At 35.5% G+C, this 21,283-nt stretch overlaps 4 protein-coding genes and 1 long non-coding RNA gene across 8 annotated transcripts; 3 read left to right on the forward strand and 2 right to left on the reverse strand.

Annotated features, from left to right (window-relative positions):
* On the forward strand, nt 1,171-2,481 carry LOC18596087 (jacalin-related lectin 19). Its single transcript, XM_018123830.1, has 3 exons — nt 1,171-1,276; nt 1,595-1,822; nt 1,919-2,481. Exons 1-3 carry the CDS (start codon nt 1,274-1,276, stop codon nt 2,249-2,251), a joined length of 564 nt encoding a protein of 187 aa, XP_017979319.1. The 5' UTR covers nt 1,171-1,273; the 3' UTR covers nt 2,252-2,481.
* On the reverse strand, nt 3,762-5,175 carry LOC18596088 (ESCRT-related protein CHMP1B). The gene is made up of 2 exons (XM_007024349.2): nt 4,696-5,175; nt 3,762-4,209 (listed from the first exon to the last, which is right to left on the reverse strand). The coding sequence occupies exons 1-2, from the start codon at nt 5,018-5,020 to the stop codon at nt 3,923-3,925; spliced, it is 612 nt and encodes a 203-aa protein (XP_007024411.2). The 5' UTR covers nt 5,021-5,175; the 3' UTR covers nt 3,762-3,922.
* LOC18596089 (anoctamin-like protein At1g73020) lies at nt 6,574-12,808 on the forward strand. Of its 4 annotated transcripts, none has more exons than XM_018123870.1 (16): nt 6,574-7,170; nt 7,876-7,945; nt 8,059-8,174; nt 8,721-8,847; nt 8,931-9,031; nt 9,121-9,212; nt 9,321-9,425; nt 9,559-9,804; nt 9,992-10,124; nt 10,206-10,319; nt 10,407-10,477; nt 10,573-10,700; nt 11,054-11,155; nt 11,252-11,346; nt 12,075-12,233; nt 12,358-12,808. In XM_018123870.1, the coding sequence occupies exons 1-16, from the start codon at nt 6,997-6,999 to the stop codon at nt 12,529-12,531; spliced, it is 2,007 nt and encodes a 668-aa protein (XP_017979359.1). In that variant the 5' UTR covers nt 6,574-6,996; the 3' UTR covers nt 12,532-12,808. The 4 variants fall into 4 exon arrangements, with proteins under 4 accessions (XP_017979359.1, XP_017979358.1, XP_007024412.2 ...); XM_018123869.1 differs by having other exon boundaries at nt 6,576-7,170; nt 9,535-9,804; XM_007024350.2 differs by having other exon boundaries at nt 6,579-7,170; nt 9,535-9,804; nt 11,054-11,136; nt 11,239-11,346.
* On the forward strand, nt 17,219-19,384 carry LOC18596092. The gene is made up of 3 exons (XM_018122827.1): nt 17,219-18,730; nt 18,820-19,014; nt 19,073-19,384. The coding sequence occupies exons 1-3, from the start codon at nt 17,384-17,386 to the stop codon at nt 19,382-19,384; spliced, it is 1,854 nt and encodes a 617-aa protein (XP_017978316.1). The 5' UTR covers nt 17,219-17,383.
* LOC18596093 lies at nt 19,908-21,017 on the reverse strand. The gene is made up of 4 exons (XR_001928365.1): nt 20,839-21,017; nt 20,615-20,738; nt 20,323-20,489; nt 19,908-20,226 (listed from the first exon to the last, which is right to left on the reverse strand). It is a non-coding gene; the product is annotated as an uncharacterized LOC18596093 (long non-coding RNA).

Genomic DNA, 21,283 nt, shown 5'->3' on the forward strand with positions numbered 1-21,283 from the left:
AAAAAAAAAATAGTAATAATAAGAAATAAGAATAGAAAATATGATAATAAAATAGATAATTGCATTAGCATAGCATATACATATTGTATCATATATATCATTGCATATTAATATTTTTGGTTTTCGAGTTTAAGCCCCGATGATGGGATCTTTCGGGGATCTTGCGAAGGCGGGTATTTCTCGAAAAGTTCCTTAGGTGAAAAGATGTTCTCGGGTCTCACCAGTATGATGGGAGGGCTCGAGAACCATCTTTAATAAAAGGCTTTTGCCCGAGTTGGATTCATTATGCACAAAAATATTATTTTAAAAAGAAAATGTACGATGACCCCGATGACGGGAATTATTCGTCAAATTTGCGAAGGCGAATTTCTCGGATAATTCTCTAGGTGAGAGAATATCCCGAGTCCCACCAGTATGATGGGCGGATTCGAAAAATATCCTCAATAAAAGGTTGTTTGTTCGGCATTTTTATCTCACGCCATGCATTTCATCTCGCCACCCATTTGCATTCCATTTTAGGTTAAATAGGAGATATAAAGAAAAAAATAATAATTAAGGAAATCTAGTGAGATTAAAAATTAAAGCCCAATAGGATAATTTAAAAATGGTACCGTTCATAGAACGGGCGTCTGAGGGATGTTAATCCTTCCCCGGGCGTAACCGTACTCCCGAACCTAGATCCAGGAAATTGTAGACCAGTTTAAGGTTCTTTTCGGTGGGCTTAAAATTAATTTAAGTTTTCATCGATTAGAATCGATTCAATAGGTGGCCAATCGCACCTAGTAAAAAAGATTGGTGGCGACTCCTAGCTTAATTTTTAGTGAGTTTTCACATTCACGTCTAGCGGTCGGGTTCCCGGACCCGCACGTTACGACAATTACCAGGCTAGAATTTTGGATTTTTGGTTGTTATTCAAACTTTTTGCATTGGTTCTATGCTTTTTTGGTTGTGGATTCGTTACATGCTTTTATTAACAGAAACTCCAATGCGTACCCTACGTGCTTTGAACCTCCTAGGAATTTATTCTGATGATTGGGTGTCACAGAAAATAATATATTTGTGAAAATGGTTATTGACGAAGCAAAAGCAATATTCTCAATCCTCAGAAGGTGCTGGAAATGGTATCTGGTTCCAGTTGCTATCTATTTTAGCACCACTTTCCTCTAAAACAAAGCCTACTCCATAAGCTAGAACGCCTCAGTCTAAGGTGAAGGCCAAAGCTCATCCTTTATTGTGAATTCAGTATCTGATCTTCCAACTTCTGCTGGTTCATATGGTGAGAAATCCTAAATAACTTTGTTTTTCCTTGTTAGGACGTATATTTAAGTGGAAAAGGTCATATTTTTTAATATATTTTGGATGAACCTTTGATTCTTTAACCATAATAAGATAGGAGATTAATACATGACCTTGTAACTTTAAATTTGTGGTTTTGTGTATACAAAGTCGGATTTTGAATATAAAATAACAAAAAGAAAAAAGTTTCATTCTATTATTTCAATAACAGACATCTTTCATAGTATATTTTATTGAGCTCTTAGATTTGAACTTGCAGTTAACTTTTATGTGGAACTTCTTACTTGTATATATATAGGATGGTGGCAAGGATCAGCCAAGCGGTAAGAAGAAAATGAGTGTGGTCATAGGACCATGGGGAGGAACCGGTGGAGCTGCTTGGGACGACGGAACCTATCATGGGGTAAGAGAAATCACTCTTGTTTATGATCGTTGCATCGACTCAATCAGAGTGATTTATGATAAGAACGGTAAGCCAGTAACAGCAGAAAAACATGGAGGTATGGGAGGAAACAAGACGGCTGAGGTTAGCTGAGTACCTCTATTGTTAACCAATTTTCTTTTTGATGAGCTATAATCATTACAATCACACTCAAATTCCATCGGTTGGTTTGTTGTCCAGATTAAGCTCAACTTCCCAGAAGAATTCTTGATCAGTGTAAGTGGTCATTACTGTCCTGTAGTTCATGGAGGTGGCCCTGTGATTCGATCACTCACGTTTAAGAGTAACCAGAGAACTTTTGGTCCATATGGAGTTGAAGAAGGAACTCCCTTCACTTTCTCCATGGAGGGAGGACGGATCGCCGGGTTCAATGGGAGAAGCGGATGGTATCTTGATTCAATCGGATTTCGTTTATCTCGGGGGCAATCTCCGAAACTCTTTCAGAAGGTGCAGAAAGGATTTCAAAGGCTTGCTAGTAGTGTCTCGAAATCCCCTGCCAAGAATAATAACTAGTGAAAGGGACCCTTTGCCAACAGGGAGGCTTAAAGTTCATCGTTGAAATTAAAGCAGCATGTGCCTGAGATTTAAAAAGCACACAATCTTCTTTTGATATGTTTTGGATTTTGTTGCCTTTGGTATGTTATTTGATGTTAGTAAGGAGTTGGGGTTATGCCAACTTGTGTTTCATGAAAATGAGCAAAGCAAGGTAAAGGATCCTATCTCTCTAACCAGTCACCTTTCAATTGAGACTATAACAGAGGGAGAGCAGTGCTATCAACTTGGCAAATGAAGAAGAATAACATCAGGTCCGTATAACATATCCGTTTTTTGGGTGAGGTGGAATAGCTGAGGAGAAAGGGTAAGAAAACGCACTCTTCTTTGTTCGAGTATCCCAAAATCTTTTATTTGGAAGCAAAAGGTTTGCACAAAAATTAGACAAGGTAAACAAAGAAGTAAGAATCAACAGGTTAAAAGTAGAGATTATGTTGAGGGTGAGCTTAATTGGACAAAAAAAAGAAGGAAACAAATTAATTAACTAAAATAATCATTCCATTTATGATTTACCTTCATCTTTTTTTTCTTTTATTTTATTTTTCCATCTCTTACGCTAAACATGAAGAGAAAAGAATAAATTTCACTCCTCCCCTTTATGTGCCCCTTTCCTTAATTTTTCTTTCTACCAGCCAAATTAGTGCTCTCTCCCTTTCCACTATTTGGGAACAGCTGTGATATGCTGGTCAAACTGGATGTATCTTCAATTTGTTGCACACATATTTGATGCTCATTCGCCATGTCGTCTTACTTATCTCCTAATATTTCATCTCAAGGAAGTTGCCAAGCAGAGGAAGAAACTGCAAAAGAGCTGTCGGCACAGCTTTCTCCAAAGTGGAAACTCCAATATTTATTCTTAAAATCTATAATAATGGCCTAATTGATCACAATACCTGGTTATTTAGGCATGCCATCAACATACACATTGGTTTTACAGGGAGAGGTGACGTGATGGTAAATAGTGAAACTGGACACATAAAGTTAAAGCATGTAAACCACAAAGGTGAATTCAGTTGATCTACCTACAAGTACCAAACTACTAACTAAACAATAAACACCATACAAATTATCATCAGTTCTCTGTAGTAAGAGATTCTCATTCTGTGATCTCAAACCTCAAGGTCACGTAGAGAAATGGAAAACCATACACTGATGCCCACATTTCTACATTAAGCAGAGACATGTTAAATGAAAGACCATCAACCATCAAAATAGTGGTCAGCCAAAAAATAAATGCTTATGTTCAACAGCTTTTACCTAATCCATTCACCTGATGAAGAAGAAAAGATTGAACCACTTATCAATCCTCACAAAAACAAAATACTTTCTTTAACCCTAGGATTAATCTCAAACATCATAACTACCAACACCAACACCAACCTCTCTACCAATTCATTCACAAAGACCCAATCATCCCACATACCACATTCAGCGATTTCAGGGGAAAAAGGTAAACAGTTAAAATTCACAATTAAGGCATCAGCTCATTTATAAGAAACACGCATAGCATTATAAAGATAAACCAAATTCAGTTAAATTTACACATAGAATAAGATCTTTAAGCAGCATTTAATCCCAAACATCATTGTGTCATTATACATCATAAGATAATTCAAATCAATTTCACCATTTTTAACCTCTAGCCTTAAGCTCTGCAAGCCGCCTTGACAAATCATCCTCATCAACCTTCTCCTGTGTCTTGGTTGACACAGCATGAGCAGCTGGCTGTGGCAGCCCAACAGAGACCTCCAACCCATAATCATCAGCCACTTGCTGCATCAAGCTGTTGACTTCACCTTCTGGTGTGGACAATGAAGTAGAACCAGCCATAGCACTCTCCATAAACTCTGCCTGGACCTCCATGTTCACAAACTGCTTCTCGAATTGATCCATTGTCTCTGACATCTTCTGCAAATTGCCTGCAAGAGCAAAAGAACAAACCCTCAAGTTTCACCATATTCACGTCAAAATTACAACATTAATGCCATTAATTTACACTTATAAAAAAGGAAAATATACCAATAAATAGAAAGAATGTTACTTTAGGCTATTATCTCCACATATTTTTCCTTTAGGCTATGTCAGGTTCATGGAAAATTTGAAAAGAAAATTAACGGAAAAGAAAATAACCACAATGTTGATAATTCTCACTTTGTTTGGTATATATGAAAAATCGGAAGGAAAATTTCATCACCAAAGAAAATGTTGAAATAAATTGCCACTATATTAGCGAGAAAAAATACTTCATGAAAAATTAGCATGAAAAAAAAATTGGGTAGCTGGCTAATTTAGGCTAAAGTTTCCCAAAGAAACAATTTTTTTGGTTCTCCTTCAATTACACCCTATCATTTCCAAAAAAGAAGACGATCAAGAATTTAAAAGTAAAAGTTTTACGGGGAAATTACCAGTGGCCAAGGAAGATTCGAGAGACTTGACGATATTAGCCATGGACTTGTTAATGGTGGTCATCTTCGCCTGGGTATCGAGCCTAGCAACGACAGCATCGAGTCGCGACGCAAGCCGGAGGTAGTTCATCTGCTCCGTGCGCTTGCGAATAGCGTTCTCGGCGTAGATCCGAGCTCCGTCCATATTCCCTTTCTCGATCGCCTTCTTCACCTTCAGTTTCTCAGATTTCTCTTCCTTCTCGCACTTCCTCGCCTGGCGTTGCAGCGATTTGGACGTGAATTTCAGGTCCATGATCTGGTTCAAGAGCTTCTCGGTGTTTCCCATGGCCGGATTTTTTTTCTTCGTTTGCAGAGAAAGATTTGATTCTGAGAGGGTTTGAAGAAATTAGGGTTAAGAAATTGGGTCTTTTATTTTTCTTTTTTGGTGTGTTGATCGCGTTTTGACTCTGTTTTGCTTCTTCTATAAGGATTATGTGTGTGTGTTTTATTTATTTATTTTTTGTTAAAGGAAAAGGGCAAGAAAGTGGAAAAGCAGCGTAAAGGGCCGACCGCCAAGTGGCCCAACCTGAAATACTGTTTTTGGGCCTCAAACTATAAATATCCATTTTCTTCCTCTATAAGCAATAAACAAATGTGAAAAATTGGTAATTACCAAATCACACAGCATAATAATGCATAATGTATTTTTCAGACAACTTTTACCCTAAACATTTTGAAATAAAAAAATTTGTTTATACTAACTCTTAAGCAGGTTTTGCTGCAAACTGGTAACTTTGGTTAAACCCTGGATTTTGCCACCCCCTTAGCCCTTGGGGGTTGATATTTGAACACATGACGACTACATGCAAAATGGATAAGTTATTAGAAACTTTGGCATGTGGATGGAGTTTACATTAGCTCAAATAGTTTTGCAATGAGTTTCTAAGGTTGTCGGTTCTCATATATAAAACTTGAAGTTCATAGATATAGTACTAGCAGCATTTTAGCTATTGTGAAATGAAGCAACGCTGCTTCCTCGAAGGTTCCATAATCCGAACGCCACTATGTGGTGCAACAAAGCTCATCCCAAGACATGGGCTTTTTTTCCTCCTGTCTATTTCTTAACTTGGAAAGCAAAAGGCAGGCTTAGAGGTTTCCTAAAAATTACTGCCCAAGTTGGCCACTGATACTAATTATTATCAGAAACAATGAGCTTAGCTTTTACTAAATCAGCCAAATGTTAATACTGTTAAATGCCAATTTACCAATCCAATGTTATATCACGAAGCAGTATGTATATATTTCTTAGATATGAATGCTCAGTGACTCCGTAGAAGGAATTAAGGGAATATATAAAAACCAACACGCATTCCTGCTGCTACCAGTGCCTCTGATTCCAAAAACTATGCTGCCAGTCTGCCAGGAATGAGAGATATATATATATATATATATATATACATATATGTCTTGCGTATCACTTTCCTCCTCAGAACCCCACATTCCACAACTATCATCACCTGCAGGCAAATTGCAGCAAAGAGACACTGAAAATGGATTGAATTCGGCAACGTGATGTAGGAATTTTCTGTTTACAAAAACCAAGAAAAGAAATTTGCATGATCATTAGACTCATTACATAAAAAATGCATGGAGGTGGGGCAAGAAACAAACAAAGGAAAGTGCCAAGTCACATGCGCACGTGTCACTATCTCGTTAAACTGTCCTATGTGTCTCTCTTTCACTTAACCTCTCCCCCAATAACCGACTACTCAGACACCTGTGCATATAGGTATCTGCATGTATTTTTCTTGTATGTGCTTATCTTCTACTCGGATTCGTTTGGCATTATGACAGAAACTATTTAGTCCTAGACAGAGGACCGCCCTACCCCATCCGGCTATTTATTAGGCTGAAAAGTAAAAACAAAAACCCGTCTAGGCCCATATCCCATTTTGATGGAAATTTCAAATTTATCTCCTTCGAATGTACTAATCTTTCTTTGATCCCAAACACAGAAAACCCATTAGGCTGTTAGGCTCAAACTAGACACCTTTTTCTATAAAACTTACACAGACCCATTTACCCTTTTGAGCTGACACTTAAAAAAGAACCCCTTTTTGGTCATTACAGAAAAAGGAAAGATTCTACCTTTTGTTAATTTCAAATGCAATTTGATATCAAAAATGGATCCGAATGGCTTGTTTTTGACTGATTACAAAGAAACCACCGCCCCACCTCATTGGATCTTGTAAACTACAGTTTATTAGATTCAGGTGCTTCTTCTCTTTTTTATGGTGTTTTGGGTGAATTTGGCTCTGGAAAATGAATGGGGTTGGAGAAGACCAAATTGTGTTCGAGATTGCTGTGGTGGTTCCAAAAAGGAACCTAAAGGAAGAAAATGAGGGTTATGATTGTGTTGAGGTTCTTGTAAATGAGTTCAGGAATGTGGGCTTCGTTGTTGAGAGAGTTATTGGCCTTTCAGATGAGTTTATCAAGGTTTGATTTTTTTTTTTTACTTTTCAAATTTGAGCATTCTCTACATTGTCCTGAAGAACAATTTTTTTTCCCTTTTGATCTTTTTTTTTAAAAATATCTTATTCATAATTTATTTTGCCTTCTGCTGACTATTACAATAAATATACAATAACCATATTAGCTAAAGAAGTATTCTTTTTCCCTTTTGGCTCCTGCTAGGAGGTTTTTTTTTTTTTTTTTTGTGTTGTATGTGTGTGTGTGTGTGTGTGTGTGCACGTGGTAAACAAATATAGGACTTTACATTCTTGTCAACAAATTCCTTTGTGCAATTGTGGTGGGCTTTTTTTTTTGATCTTCTGTTGCATACTAGTTAATGGCAATGGATTTCCTTCAACGAAAGGAAATTTTCTGATCTTGATTACTTCAGTATTTCCAGTTAGAAAATTTGCGTGCATTTGTTTGAGGACGCCCCTCCAGCCTTCCCTTTTCTTTTTTCCTGAATAATGAAAGAAATTTATTAGCAAATTTGCTTGTAAAACTGAATTTAAACATTTTATTTACAATTTTCAATTTATTGCCTATTCTGCCTTATTGCTCAATTTTTATTGTTTTCTAAAGTCATGCTTGAGTTATTGTTTGCAGTTTCCTTTCTTTTGATTGTTTCCAAGTGGTTGGGATGTGAAGTTAATCTTGAGTTAAGTTGTTTGATAACTATCTTTCTTTCAGCTGGCGGCACCTTTAGAAACTTTGGGAAGGGCTGCAGCGAAGTTGCAGATGAAGAAGCCCACTCGTATTGGTAATAATTATTTGGCTTAGATATTGACGATTGTCCCGTTCCTTTTCCTTACCTTCTTTTTGATTAAATACTTGTTTTTGGTTAAAATTTGTTAATAAAGCACTGCACTTCAGGGATTGATTTACAATTTGAGTGGGAAGAGGTCGAAGCTTTTGTGCGGCAGCCTGATGGCTCATTGTTTAGTTGGTGTGAGCGTTTCCAGTGCTACCATCACTTGATATATGAAACTGTGAGTCATTCTATGTACTCCATCGTACTTATTCTCTCTTTCTAGTTTAACAATACATCTTTATGAGACATCAAGTCTAAAATTTAAAGGTCTTGAATGAGATGCAGTAATAATTAACTTCGTATGGCTTCTTTATCTTCTAGCATCTAGTTTTATGTTTAACTTACATGGTTGGCATCACTAGTTAATTTCACAGTGCTTCTCTATTGTGTGGCAGTCAAATTAACATTCAAATGCATGTATCTTGAATGAGATGCAATCACAAGTGAATTTTATGGTGTGTTAGTCAACTGGCTGCTCATGTTTGTTTATTTAAATAATAGTTGTTTGTCACTGGTTGGTGCCTTTGATATGATCAATAGGAGTTCTACTGTTTTGATGTTCTATATATAGTAAAAAACGTGCACATATGTATGTGAGCATTGCCCTGTTGTGTATGTATACAAGTCCTTGGATCTGTCCTGTGTATCTATGCTGCCTCTACCCATTAAAGATTTTGAATTTTATGCCTCTTGGAGGACCAGTAATCAAATAAAAATTTTACAGGTTAATAAGAAGAATTCATGCATAACTTTAAAATTTGATGGCAAAGAGATCCAATGGGAATTGGGGGAATCATTATTGCGGAGATTGGAATTGGAAGGAATTGTTAGACAAGTTTTCCCTTTACATGGTATGCTTGGTTACATTTATAAGCAAATTACCTGCAGTTCTCATGCTCTCTAAGCCCTGAAGTAAGATAAATCCTGTCTATAGATGAAACAAAGAGGAAGAAGCTACTCAGGAATTGGGCATTAAATTGTTGGGACTTCACGAATCAACCAATTGATGATATTTATGCATATTTTGGGACAAAGGTGATTACAACTTCACAGCTAGCGAAATTTTGCAGATTACTTTTGTAGTGCTTAGTATATTGCTTAATCAAGGAATTTGCATGTGGTAGATTGCAGTCTATTTTGCTTTCCTTGGAATGTATACACGCTGGATGATTTTTCCAGCTGCATTTGGGCTTATCTTACAGTTGGTTGATTTTGGGTAAGCCACACTGCTTCTTTCTGCTTGGAAGCTATTTTTGTCTTCTCAGGTACTGAATTGCTTTATCCTTTGTTTAATTTGATTGCTTGGGCATAATGATTAATCCAGATCATTGCAATTATTAGTGCTTCCCGCTTTCTTCATAAGCATAGTATTGTGGGCTGTGTTGTTTTTCCAGTTCTGGAAACGTAAAAACTCTGCACTTTCAGCCAGGTAAATTGATTTCTAGCTATTGGGCCATCTTCCTAAATGCAAGGCTTGTTTCTTCAGCTTTTCTGATTTAGTTATTCTCTCTCTCTCTCTCTCTCCCTGGCTGATGTAGGTGGCATCTTAATTTTTCTGTCAGCACAAGCCAAGGATATAAACTATTGGGGAGGGAGTGGGGCTCCCTACAGTCTCCAATGGAACTTACGAAAAATTTGGGAACTGATAAAACAAAAGAGAAAGAAGCATTTCAAAAATATGAATGGTTTAGTTATCTCAAGCGATTCAGAAATGATGCTATCATTATTTTGAGTATTATCTGCCTCCAATTACCATTTGAGTTGGCTTATGCTCATCTCTATGAGGTCATCAAGTCTGGTATTGTGAAGTAAGATCCTTTGCCTCTCTTTCTTTTTTTTTTACCTTGAATGAAATTGATTATGCCTGAGTAATAATTTTTGGTGATTTAGTTTCCTTGGCAAAAACTACAATCTGTGCTATGAGAGTTCTTTTCTGTTTATAATATGTAAACAACACAGTGTTTTACTTTATGTGTACCATGCTTTTGGTTTCAGGTTTGGGTTAACTGCAGTTTATCTTCTTGTAATTCAGTACTTCACAAAGATTGGGGGGAAGATATCAATCAGGCTCATTAAGTATGAAAACAATGAAAATACTGAATATAAGGCTGACAGCTTGGTCTACAAAGTATGATTAGAAAGTGATTTGTCATTCAGTGTTCTTTTTCCTTGTAAGGAATTTATTTGAAGAATTCAGCTTATATTTCAGGTGTTTGGTCTTTATTTTATGCAATCATATATTGGGGTTTTCTATCATGCCCTTTTACATCGCAACTTTATGACCCTTCGCCAAGTGTTGATCCAGCGTCTTATACTTTCTGAGGTAAAGATTATCGAGTTTCAGTACTTTTTATTAATACCTTACAACTTCTTGGACTTCAATGCTATTGAACTGCAAAATGCTATTTAGGTGTTGGAAAATCTGTTGGAAAATTCTTTGCCATATCTGAAGTACAGCTATAAAAAATATAGAGCTGTTAGGTAAGAATTTCCTATTGATTTCTGTGATTATTATCTACTTAGTATAGGGTACAGCTTAAGTTTACGTTTCATTCTAATGCATTTCTTTTGTCAAGAAACAAGAAAAAACGTGAGAAAGGTTCGACTGGGAAGATCCAATTCACTTCCAGGGTGGAGAAAGAGTACCTTAAACCCACATATTCAGCAAGCATTTGTGAGGAGCTGGAAGATGGGCTGTTTGATGGTAATGTGCCAAATATGGAGTAAATAATTGGGCTGTCTGAACCTTGTGAAGACAAACTATGTCATTATTGCCCTTTCACATAAAAATAACTTTTGCATGCAAAATGAGTTTACTTTATTTAGGTCTAGTTCCTGCCTAGAGTAACATACTAGTGTAAGTATGTTTGTGCTTGTATATGCATTGCCAGAGAAAAGCTTTGATGATGATCATAAATTTCAATGAAGAGACTTGTATACTGATTTGCTGTTAGATGTATATGAGACGTTCAATTTTACTTTGATCGTAAAGCACCACAACAAACTTACAAACAAAACTTTTTCTTCTACTTAATGAACATTTTAAAACATGTGCAGATTTTCTGGAGTTAGCACTGCAGTTTGGAATGATCATGATGTTTGCCTGTGCGTTTCCCCTTGCATTTGCCTTCTCTGCCTTGGTATATAATGCTTTTAGTGGTACTTTCACCTAATTGCTAATATGGTTTGATATTGATTTCAGTCTTAACAATGTAAACTAAAGTTGTTAGCTTGATGTGTAGAACAACATTGCAGAAATTAGAACAGACGCCCTGAAGCTGCTTGCCATGTTGAAAAGGCCTGGTCCACGGGCTGCTGCTACAATTGGAGCTTGGCTAAACATTTTTCAGGTATATTTACTATAAAAAAGTAAGGTGTCATCAGTCATTTGCCATCACAATTACAAAAACAAATGTCTTGACTAAGAGAACCACTTTGCTTTAATTGTATTTGCTTTCCAAATATGTTCTGGTAAACTAAAAGTAAAATGTACATGCTTTCTAACTGTTTTTAATATGTCTTACTTGAGCATTAAGTAACTCCTGTTTGTAGCCAAGGCAAACCAAGGGAATAGTTCTGGAGCCCAGACTTTCACAATTGGGTGGTCCAACCAAAATTAAAATTAATAGTCCATCTATTATCATATCCTGAATACTTAAGTAGCTGCAGAGCATAGCAGTCCTAGCCAGGGAAGTTTGACTTTGATCTAATATTAGACTGAAAGCATCCTTCAGTTGTGGGTAATTTAAGAACTGTTTCTTCTATATTCAGGATTGTCAAAAAAAGCAAGAATACTTTAACGGAAGCAAATTCCATTTATACGCTCGTGCACTCACGCGCGTACACACACACACATATATATGAGAGCTGTGAGTAACTTTATAAACATTAAGAAATTTATCTCTACACTCTTCTAGATAAGAGATACAATCCAAAATTTTGACTAGGATTATAGACCTGCTTTTGTTTTTGGCATTTCGGAAGATCTTTTATCAAGCTTCACTTACTGCTTATCTATATGCTTTTCACTTTAAAATTCATACCATGATATTTGCTGATATGGTGACTTGTATTTCAGTTCCTGATATTGATGTCGATTTGCACCAATTCTGCACTTTTAGTATGGTTATACGATCAGGAAGGGAAATGGAAAATAGAACCTGGCCTTGCAGCAATTCTTGTCATGGAACATGTTCTGCTGTTGATTAAATTTGGGTTCTCCCGCTTTGTTCCTGAGGTATCTCCTCTTACTCTAGCGTCTATTAACTTGTTGACCTAAACTTTATATAGCTAAACACCTTAATGATTTGAAGAGACTATATATGAGAGTATAAGAATCATTGACCTCTCTTTCATGACAGGAACCTGCTTGGGTGAGAGCCAACAGGATGAAGAATGCAACACAAGCACAGGACATGTGCTCTAAACAGCTTTTGAGGAGCATTTCTGGGGGAGAAAAGGCATTTAGTGGATCAATTCCAAGAAAGACACCTGATGGATTAAAAAAAACAGTAATGCAGAGAGCTACCGACTGATGTCCAAGCTTTTCACCAAACTCATTGTCTAAGAACAGTGAAACAAGATCAACAAGCTGGTACTTCGATTAATCGTCAAAGCTATAGCTCAGTTACAAATTTTGCAAACCATTGAAATATATTTTGTTTTTCTTTTCCTCTTTCTTTCTTCTGTTGTAAATTTTCAATACTTTTCCAGGGATTGTTTACAACTGAATGTTTAATTTTCAATATTATACTGGTTGGTGTAAAAAATTTGGTAATCAGAGAAGTCTAAAATCGTTTTTCTTTTCTGTCACGTCTAAAAGTATTTTGGCAGACTGCTTTTAACTATCTTTTATTTGTAAATCATTGCCAAAAGAATCTGTCCCGAAGGTATCAGAACTTCCTGCGATTCCTGATGAATAGCAGGAAGAGTTGTTTTCCACCCACCCTTTGGACGGGGATAAGAAACTGCTGCTTGCTTTTCCAAGCGGTTACTCATTAGCATCAACAACTTTCTCTGTTACGAAGTTGTTGCCATTAGAACATTGCCTCCATTTCTCTCATGACTCAATCATGCTTATTACCATACGCTGCAGGAATTTCTGCTTAGTTTCTCGAGGATTTTCTTTTTGGTACATCATTTCTCAGTAACAACCTATTTCAGGTAAAATAATCATAAAGGAAAAGAAAATAAAAATTGACAATCAAAAGAAAACTATATACACAAGAATGAATGCAAATAGAAGAAAGGGTCAAAGACAGCAATCCCACTATGATAAAAACTATATACAAGGAAACCGGTCCGAAGTTGTTCCATCTGCTTTGAATTTTGACCTTTGCGTCAAATTATCCATAGATTTGATCCCATCTTTGCTTGGATGTCATAAACCAATTCTCATCATCTCAAATGTACAAATTTGTCACCTTATTTTGCATGAATTCCAACCAGGAGAAAAACTCTCAACATCTCCATCTACAACAATCGATATCGTCACATTCAAGTCTTCAACTAGCTAGCTATGCACATCTGCTGAGCTTCGAGAGCTTCCATATGGATCACTTCTTCGGGAGCTCCCAAAACGACCGCTGACTTGACGAGCATAGGCCACAACGGCCTTAGCCCATCTCTTGATCTCAGACTTGAACTTGTTGGAATCCAGGTGGCTTAATGATGGTGCTGGTTCCATTGAAATCTCCATGAAGGAGAAACATTGGTTGAAGCGTCTGCGCTTACTTGTAACGTTGCTCTTGACAACTTGGGCGTTGTCCAGGGCAACAGTTTTCTTAACAGACATGGTTTTATATGTCCGATGGGGACCCGAAGAGGATGTTGGAATGATTGCTTAAATGACATGGCTGAAACATTTATAAGGTTGGGGTGTTAAAGTTTGATAAGTAACATGCTAGTGTTTCAGAACGTGTAGCAAAATATTTCCATTGACTTGACTTTTCAGCATTCTGCAGTTAGATTCCTCTAAACCTTTGGTCTCTAGAAACCGTGTTGAGTACTCTAATCCATTGCAACTTGTTAAATGGGTGAAAAGGTAAAACAATGTATTTTTTAAAATTTTGATTATAATTTCATATGATTCTATTAGCATTGAACAATTCATTCTAATCTTAATGGATAAATGTGAAATGCTTAAAATACCTCACATTGTTTCTCTACTTTTTCCCTTTCTTTCAAGCCTCTTCCTTTATTTCAAATCGGTTTGTTTTCTTACACCGTTCAGTTACTTTGTAAATGAATCTAATTGATTTTACATCGATCGACCACCTCGTAGTTAGATTTGACGCTGTGAGATTGTGCCCCTTCATTGCTTGTCATGCTTATCGTTGCCAAATTCTTTCACCGTTTGCGGTGGAGAAAATTTAGTGAGGAGAGGAGAAAGAATATTGAGATAGAGAGAAAGAAATTGTATTTTATATAATAATAATTTTTAAAATTAATGAAAGGTAAAATTGTATTAAAAATATTAGTATGTCATCAAACTAATAAAAATATTGATTAATAGCTGGACTTATATGTATAACGAAAGATTGTTCTTCTGTTCAGCAAAACGTGAGCTGTCCATTTTAAATATTAAGAAATTTGTGTGAAATTATGATCAAAATTTAAAAAATTTATGTATTTTACTCTAAAATAATCCTTACATTTCAACAAATAAAATACTAGTAATATAGGTTCAAAACCCTTTTCTTAAAAAAAAAATACTAGTAATACATAAGCATAGCCTAAAATTCATGTAAATTAACAGTAACTTTTCCGCCTGTAAATCGTCAATGTTGATTTTGTTCCTTGTATATTTGTTTTCTTAATAAAAAGGATTTTGATTAAACAAGTGCACACGGTTGGTTTAAGAAGTTTCTTGGACAATCGGAATACGTGTACTTGGTCATCAAGTCTCTTGATTAGTATATAAATACTTACGAACCAAACGATTAATCAATTAATACAAAAAAAAAAAAAGGAAAGAAAAACTCATGTGGTGTCTTCAATTTCTCTGCTGCTTCCATTAAAAAATGTAAAAAAAGTATAGGAATATTCTATAGTAGCGAATTTCAATTTACTGGGGCTAAAGCGAGTTACGAAACCCCATAAATTGATATTTCTGCATAACAACTACTTCTACAAGATTATAAAATCATTACCCATAATATATAAGTTAAAATTATAGAAACTGAGTTTTCTGGTGCTCCTCATTCCTATTTACTTAATTCTCACCCATTGACAAGGAGGAAACATTACCAATGGCGCCCCTTTAACAATATTTTAATGGTTAATGTAGTAATTTTTCACCATAATAATAAACTTAGCTAGCTATATGGCTCTTTTATTTTCTTGTTGTTTTGGTCGAAAGTTATAGTGCCTTTTAAGTACTTGTTAGAAATGCTTTAAATTTTATTTTAAAAAATATTTAAAAAACTTTAAATAAATTTTTATTTTTTTTACATTTAATCAAACACTTATACATTGATAACTAACAATTCATTAATTGTTATTAATTAAAACGTTACTTGTCATTTTATGTCACATGTTAGTGATGGAGCAAGATAACATAACATCTTGATATGATCATATGACATTTTCATATTCAACGTGATATAAAAATGATAAATAACGTTTTAACTACTAATAATTAATCAACTATTAATCATAAAAATCTTTTTGGTACAAAATCTAAATATAAAATCTTAATTGAACGTCGTAAACGAATAAAGATTTGTTTGAAATGTTTTGAATAATAAAAGAGATATCATGTCTAAAAATATACATTACATAAAAAAATGTGAACTATGACATGCTTTTATGGACTTTTTTTTTCGGTGAACCAAATGTCTCAGCTAGCTAGCGAGGTTGGAATCTGCTATACGGCTACGATACTTACCAATGCTTTTTGAATATAAGAAAAGAACAATATATACACATACGGTTGACTTATATTCCCACAATATTTCAGACAAGAAATATTGCAGACCGCTATACCTATATATGCTTTTGATCCACCAAGCGATCCTAATTCTTACCAATTCATAAAACTATAGGATGCGTTGAAAACCTTTCCTTTAGAATCCAACTTCGTTTCGAGCAAACCGAAAGACAATTGACTGAATAAGGTTAAAACAAAGCCAACCATATATTGCTCGAGAACCTAAATCAGACAAAATGGCTGCTATTGTATTTGATATATAACACAACATCACCCTACCATCCAATGTGCAATTAGTCCAAAATAATAGCAGTAATTGTTGGAAAAATGAAACTAATGACACTGTCTTTATCATGTTTTGAAACAGTATTAAGATGCATTGAGAGAAGTCTATGAAATTGAAATTATAGCTTTTTTTCCCCTTGGAATAATTCAATTTTGGGTCAAAAATTATATTGAAAGTTATCCTGAATAGAGATGGAAGTTCATATTTAGAAAAACAAACAAAAAAAAAAAAGGAAAAATGTCTTGATAATTCATAATTCTATTATGGTCGAATACTTGATTTTTTTTCTCAATTATTCAAAGCTAGTGTCGGGTTTTTTTTTTTAATGTTTAAAGCTAGTGTCGGGCTTTTTTTAATTGAGAGAATGAAGATTCGAATTTTATTTTTTAAGTAAGGGATCATGCACTAACTAATAAGTCAAATGCTCAATTGCTTTAAATCTAATGTAGTTGAAAGTGTTATGCGGTTGGAAATTAAGAAGGATTTGGACCTTAGAATTATGTATATATGATCCAACTTTGCAACAAAATCAAGCAGAAACAAACAACTAGGAGATTAGGTGCTTTTAGTTCATTTCATAAAATATTTATGAGAAAGCATTTGTGAAGATAGTAATCTTCAATTTCACTACAAATATCCGAACTAGAGAATTTCGGTTGGGACATATTGTTCCTTTTTTTACGTTTCCATGACTAATTTTCAGAAAATTGCCAGTCCATATTACTCGTTGGGTCAAAGAGAAGAGAAATAGCTGAAACCAACAAGCAAATGAAACTTTAAAACATTCTAATCTCTCGTGCTAATTCTATTTATTTCCTTTTAATTCGTTTTCCATGTTATCAAATAAAATAGAAATAAATGATAAAATGTAATGCGGCATTAAGTGAGGGTTGCGTGCCATGAAAAGTTAATAAGGCAATTCAACAAGAAAATGAGCATTCTGTATTGGTCTTTGATTAAATCATATCATTCTCCTTCCAGGAGGAAATCCTGCATTCGGCATGAACCTAATTTAATGAGACACGCACAAATGAATTCTACTAAAGATTTGTTGGTTGATGAATTATATAAAAGAGGGTAAAATCATAAAGGTTTTGGAATTATTCGATCCCAAGACAAACTCCATCCATTTTGTTCTGCTTAACAGAAGTACACTGAAGGTGCAGCTATCATGGACGAACACAGAACGGAAGCTGTCGATCGCATCTCTGATCTACCTGAGCCAATTCTTCATCATATACTATCTAAGGTTGAAGCAACAGATGCAGCTCGAACTAGCGTCTTATCCAAGGCCTGGAAAAGCATATATGATTCATTTCCGGTGGTGGTTTTAGATGAACTCTTCATTGAAGAATATGTCAAATCATATGAGCTCAGCAGTGAGGAAAGGCAGAAGTACCTGAGTAATTTAGAGCAGTTCAGGACTCGTTATAACGTGCATATACGAGGGGTTGGGGCTGATGAGGAGAAAGGCAAATTACTAGCGATGATGATTATCAGAGAGAAGTTCATGTTGTTATCAAACAATTCGCTTAAGAGAATAAATCAGCAGAAAGAGTTGCTTAGCATTAAAAAATTCAGATTTAGGATTTTCCACCTGGATGATGAGTTTGCCTCTGTCATTGACAATTGGGTAGGATTGGTAACAGAGAGAAACATCGAAGAGCTAGATATAGATCTCGGTTGCACATTCTTACCAGTATGTGATTATCCAAAACCAACATACCATTTGCCCCAAGCAATACTTGCTGCAAAATCACTAACTGTCTTGAAGCTAGGCGGATGTAGATTAGATCTCCCCTTTACAGCAGGTAGCACAAGGTTTCCTTCCCTCCAACAGCTACATCTATGCTCAGTTCATCTAGATGAGCAGATACTGGACAACCTTATCTCCACTTTCCCTTGTGTTCAAATCTTTGCTCTTGAGAACTTTTGGGAGCTTTTCTATTTTCGCATTTCTGGACTCGGTAAACTTAAGATGGTTGAGTTGTCATCAATGCATTGGAACCTCAAAGAGGTTAACATTGAAGCACCAAGCCTTGAAACTTTGGACTTTTGCGATGAGTTAAGAAGTTCCATATGCAAGGTCAATTTGGACGCATGCCAAAATCTGAAAAAGTTACATTTAAGACACGCCAATTTAAGTGACCAATTATTGCAAGAGCTTATCTCTAAATTGCACCTGCTTGAGACTTTGAATATAAGCTATTGCGATAGGTTGGAAAGAGTTAAGATTTTGAGTCATAAGCTGAAAAGCCTAAGCATATACCATTGCGAGAGAATTGCAGATGTGAATATTGACTCTCCAAATCTGTGTTCTTTCTCATTTAATGGCAGTAAAGAAACAACACCCTCCATCTCTCTAATTAATAATCTCATTTCTCAATTGGGAGTTCGTGTATATTTCGACTTACATCGCGACAAAAATTGTGGAGCCGAATGGCTCCTTAGTTTTAGACAGTTCCTAGCAAACTTTGGGCGGATAGAAGACTTATACTTATGCCTCCCTCCCCATAAGGTAACTTTTAGGATTCACAAAGTTGCTGCTTTTCTTAGATTATTCTCAAATCTATCATCCACCTAACATGGATATTATCCATTGCAAAGGATTCTTTCATTCAACAAGAGCTGCCAGATGTTTCAGTTCCTCCACCAAGTGAGGTCACCTCTCTGAAGCTGTTAATTTGTGCAACTCCAAGGTCACTCTATTATGCTGCCCTTGTCAATGGCCTGTTTTGGAGTTGTCGCCCCAAGACTTTAAAAATATGGCGTGTAGTGGACTGGCACTTTGGTCTCATTAGGGTATGACCATTGATTAAGTCTTTCGAGTTTTCATTTTTCAGTTCTTGTTTCAATACAGTGGTGGAACAATCAAATAGACAAGATGGAGCTCATACTTGTGCTAGCTTTACTTGTTCATCAGTATGCTCATCGATTTGCTTCAATGCAGTTCCTGTTGAACAAGCTGAAAAACAGAGAAGATGTACAATGCTGCAACGCTAATGCCATCAAAAGGTGGGAGGATGAAGTGGAGGACGTTAAGATTAGGATTAAAACCGAAATTGAATATGAGATGCCTCATTGGACTGACTTTTTACATGCAATGCCCACGACGCATTATGGTAAAAATGTATATTTTGATTTCAAATGGCAACAATCATCCACATGTTAAGATTTCAACTTTGAAATCATTTAATTTCTCATAATGTTATCAAATCATCTGATAATTAAATATTAGACATTATGTGAAAATTCTCATTCCCTTAGATTTTAATCTCGAAAATTGACCAGTGTTTTATTTATTAAACTATGAGATATGTGCTTCTAATAATTAAACTCAAATGGAAATCTAATGGGAGTTAAAGCTTGTTTAACATGCCATTGCCACCGAATTTTTTCACGTTGACAAGTCCCACAGCAGTGTCACCTTTCTCCAATTCATGACTTTCAGAAGCCATAACTCTGGCTTATTAAAACATTAAACGTTTACGACTCTCATGTCTCAAACTTCTCTGCAGACTTGTATAAGTTTTATAGCTCTGAAATGTTGACTTACTTCGCTAGAAATGATGGCAATTTGCAAATTCTAGGAAGTGTAGATGGATTTGCACAGACCACCAAAACAATTTGCAAAAGAAAAAGGAAAAAACCACTCTGCAACTGCAAATATAATAAATTTTATAATTACAATCTCATTTAATGTTAAAAAAAATTTATTACACCCCAATTATATGTACAAATGATCTTATTTAATAGACTTTTCTATGTACAGCCTAGTCCCAAATCTTTTATTACAACCCAACTAGGTATTAAACACAAATAAAAGCAGAAATCCTATAATCACTTTGGCTGCTAGCACTTCTCAAATTTAGCATTAACATATAAAATCTTAGGCTCCAAAACTATGTCATCAATCAGGCTGCATAATTCATCACTTTGTTCTTCGCTTGTGTTCTTGCCCTTTTGAACATAGTCATCCAACGTGTAGCCCTTATAAGTAGCCAGCCTGTGCAGCTGAACCAAAAAAGAATTATATCATGTATTGCTGGTCAATATCCTCATGAAGGTGATATCACCAAATCAAAATAAAACTGAGTAAATCATACATACAGATTCAAACTCCCAGCCTCCACCAAAAATAAACCCTACAGGCTTAGCTCCTCCAAATTTAAATTTCATAATTTCTTTGTATTCCACCTTGGAGTTTCTGCATAGGGTGCACCACATCCAGGAATCATTTGCGCCCAAATCTTTTGTGCACAGCTTTTGATGTTACACTGATAAACAACCAAGAATTTAACGTAACATTAATTAACTTCATTAGAAATAAATGAATAAAGGAACAAAAGAAAAGCCCAGAGAGAAAGCAGCAAGTAATTGAATGGAAACAATATATTGGAACCTGGCCATCAAAGTGAACTGGACTCTTGCTAGGAGTTGGTTTTTCTGCTAGTGCTTGAAGAAGTTGGAACATGGCCCAAGCTCATTTCAATGACATTTTCCTCTTGGCACCTTTTGCATTTTACCTAAAACAATATTTTCAAGTAAGACACATGATTTCAGGAAGAAATTAAAATGTATAAATCATAATAAAAGAGAGGTGAGCAGGGAAAAAGGATTGATTACCTTAATGCGATAAGTACTATTAGGATTATTGAATCCACCATGAAGCTGAAGATTTGTGCACCCTTGCAGTGCAGCCTTTATCAGAAGGTTGTATTCCATGTTGCCGTCAACAATGAGGATGCCTCGGGGTATTTATACTATTGTTCATCAAACATTTACTTGACAAACAAGAAATCTTGGACCTTGTGATCATCTAAATGGAGCTGAGCAGAGCTCATATCTGTTACAATTATCAAAAGTAACTTACTACTTTAGGAGAAACATTTTGAAATCTTGAATTAATGTGACTTAGAATTGCTTTATTCATTTGTTCATTGAATACATGATATGAACTCATATTATGGTTTAGTTCACGTTTTCTTTTGATTTCTTTCTCTTTTACTTAGTATATCAAAACACTTTTTATCTTTAGTCAAGATGGTAACAAAAATATATGGTTGAAATT

This window comes from Theobroma cacao, chromosome 6 (genome assembly GCF_000208745.1).
Source record: "Theobroma cacao cultivar B97-61/B2 chromosome 6, Criollo_cocoa_genome_V2, whole genome shotgun sequence".
Lineage (NCBI taxonomy): Eukaryota > Viridiplantae > Streptophyta > Magnoliopsida > Malvales > Malvaceae > Theobroma > Theobroma cacao.

What these genes read in the sequence shown, in the direction of transcription:
- LOC18596087 (XM_018123830.1), top strand. An exon ending in GAGGAAACAAGACGGCTGAG is followed by an intron (nt 1,823 to 1,918) that starts GTTAGCTGAGTA and finishes TTTGTTGTCCAG; the next exon opens with ATTAAGCTCAACTTCCCAGA.
- LOC18596089 (XM_018123869.1), top strand. Translation starts at nt 6,997, where the DNA reads ATGAATGGGGTTGGAGAAGACCAAATTGTGTTCGAGATTGCTGTGGTG. An exon ending in ATGCATATTTTGGGACAAAG is followed by an intron (nt 9,032 to 9,120) that starts GTGATTACAACT and finishes TGCATGTGGTAG; the next exon opens with ATTGCAGTCTATTTTGCTTT. An exon ending in AAAAAATATAGAGCTGTTAG is followed by an intron (nt 10,478 to 10,572) that starts GTAAGAATTTCC and finishes TCTTTTGTCAAG; the next exon opens with AAACAAGAAAAAACGTGAGA.
- LOC18596092 (XM_018122827.1), top strand. Translation starts at nt 17,384, where the DNA reads ATGGACGAACACAGAACGGAAGCTGTCGATCGCATCTCTGATCTACCT. An exon ending in TATGCCTCCCTCCCCATAAG is followed by an intron (nt 18,731 to 18,819) that starts GTAACTTTTAGG and finishes TCCATTGCAAAG; the next exon opens with GATTCTTTCATTCAACAAGA. An exon ending in GGCACTTTGGTCTCATTAGG is followed by an intron (nt 19,015 to 19,072) that starts GTATGACCATTG and finishes GTTTCAATACAG; the next exon opens with TGGTGGAACAATCAAATAGA.
- LOC18596088 (XM_007024349.2), bottom strand. Translation starts at nt 5,020, where the DNA reads ATGGGAAACACCGAGAAGCTCTTGAACCAGATCATGGACCTGAAATTC. An exon ending in CGAATCTTCCTTGGCCACTG is followed by an intron (nt 4,210 to 4,695) that starts GTAATTTCCCCG and finishes TTGCTCTTGCAG; the next exon opens with GCAATTTGCAGAAGATGTCA.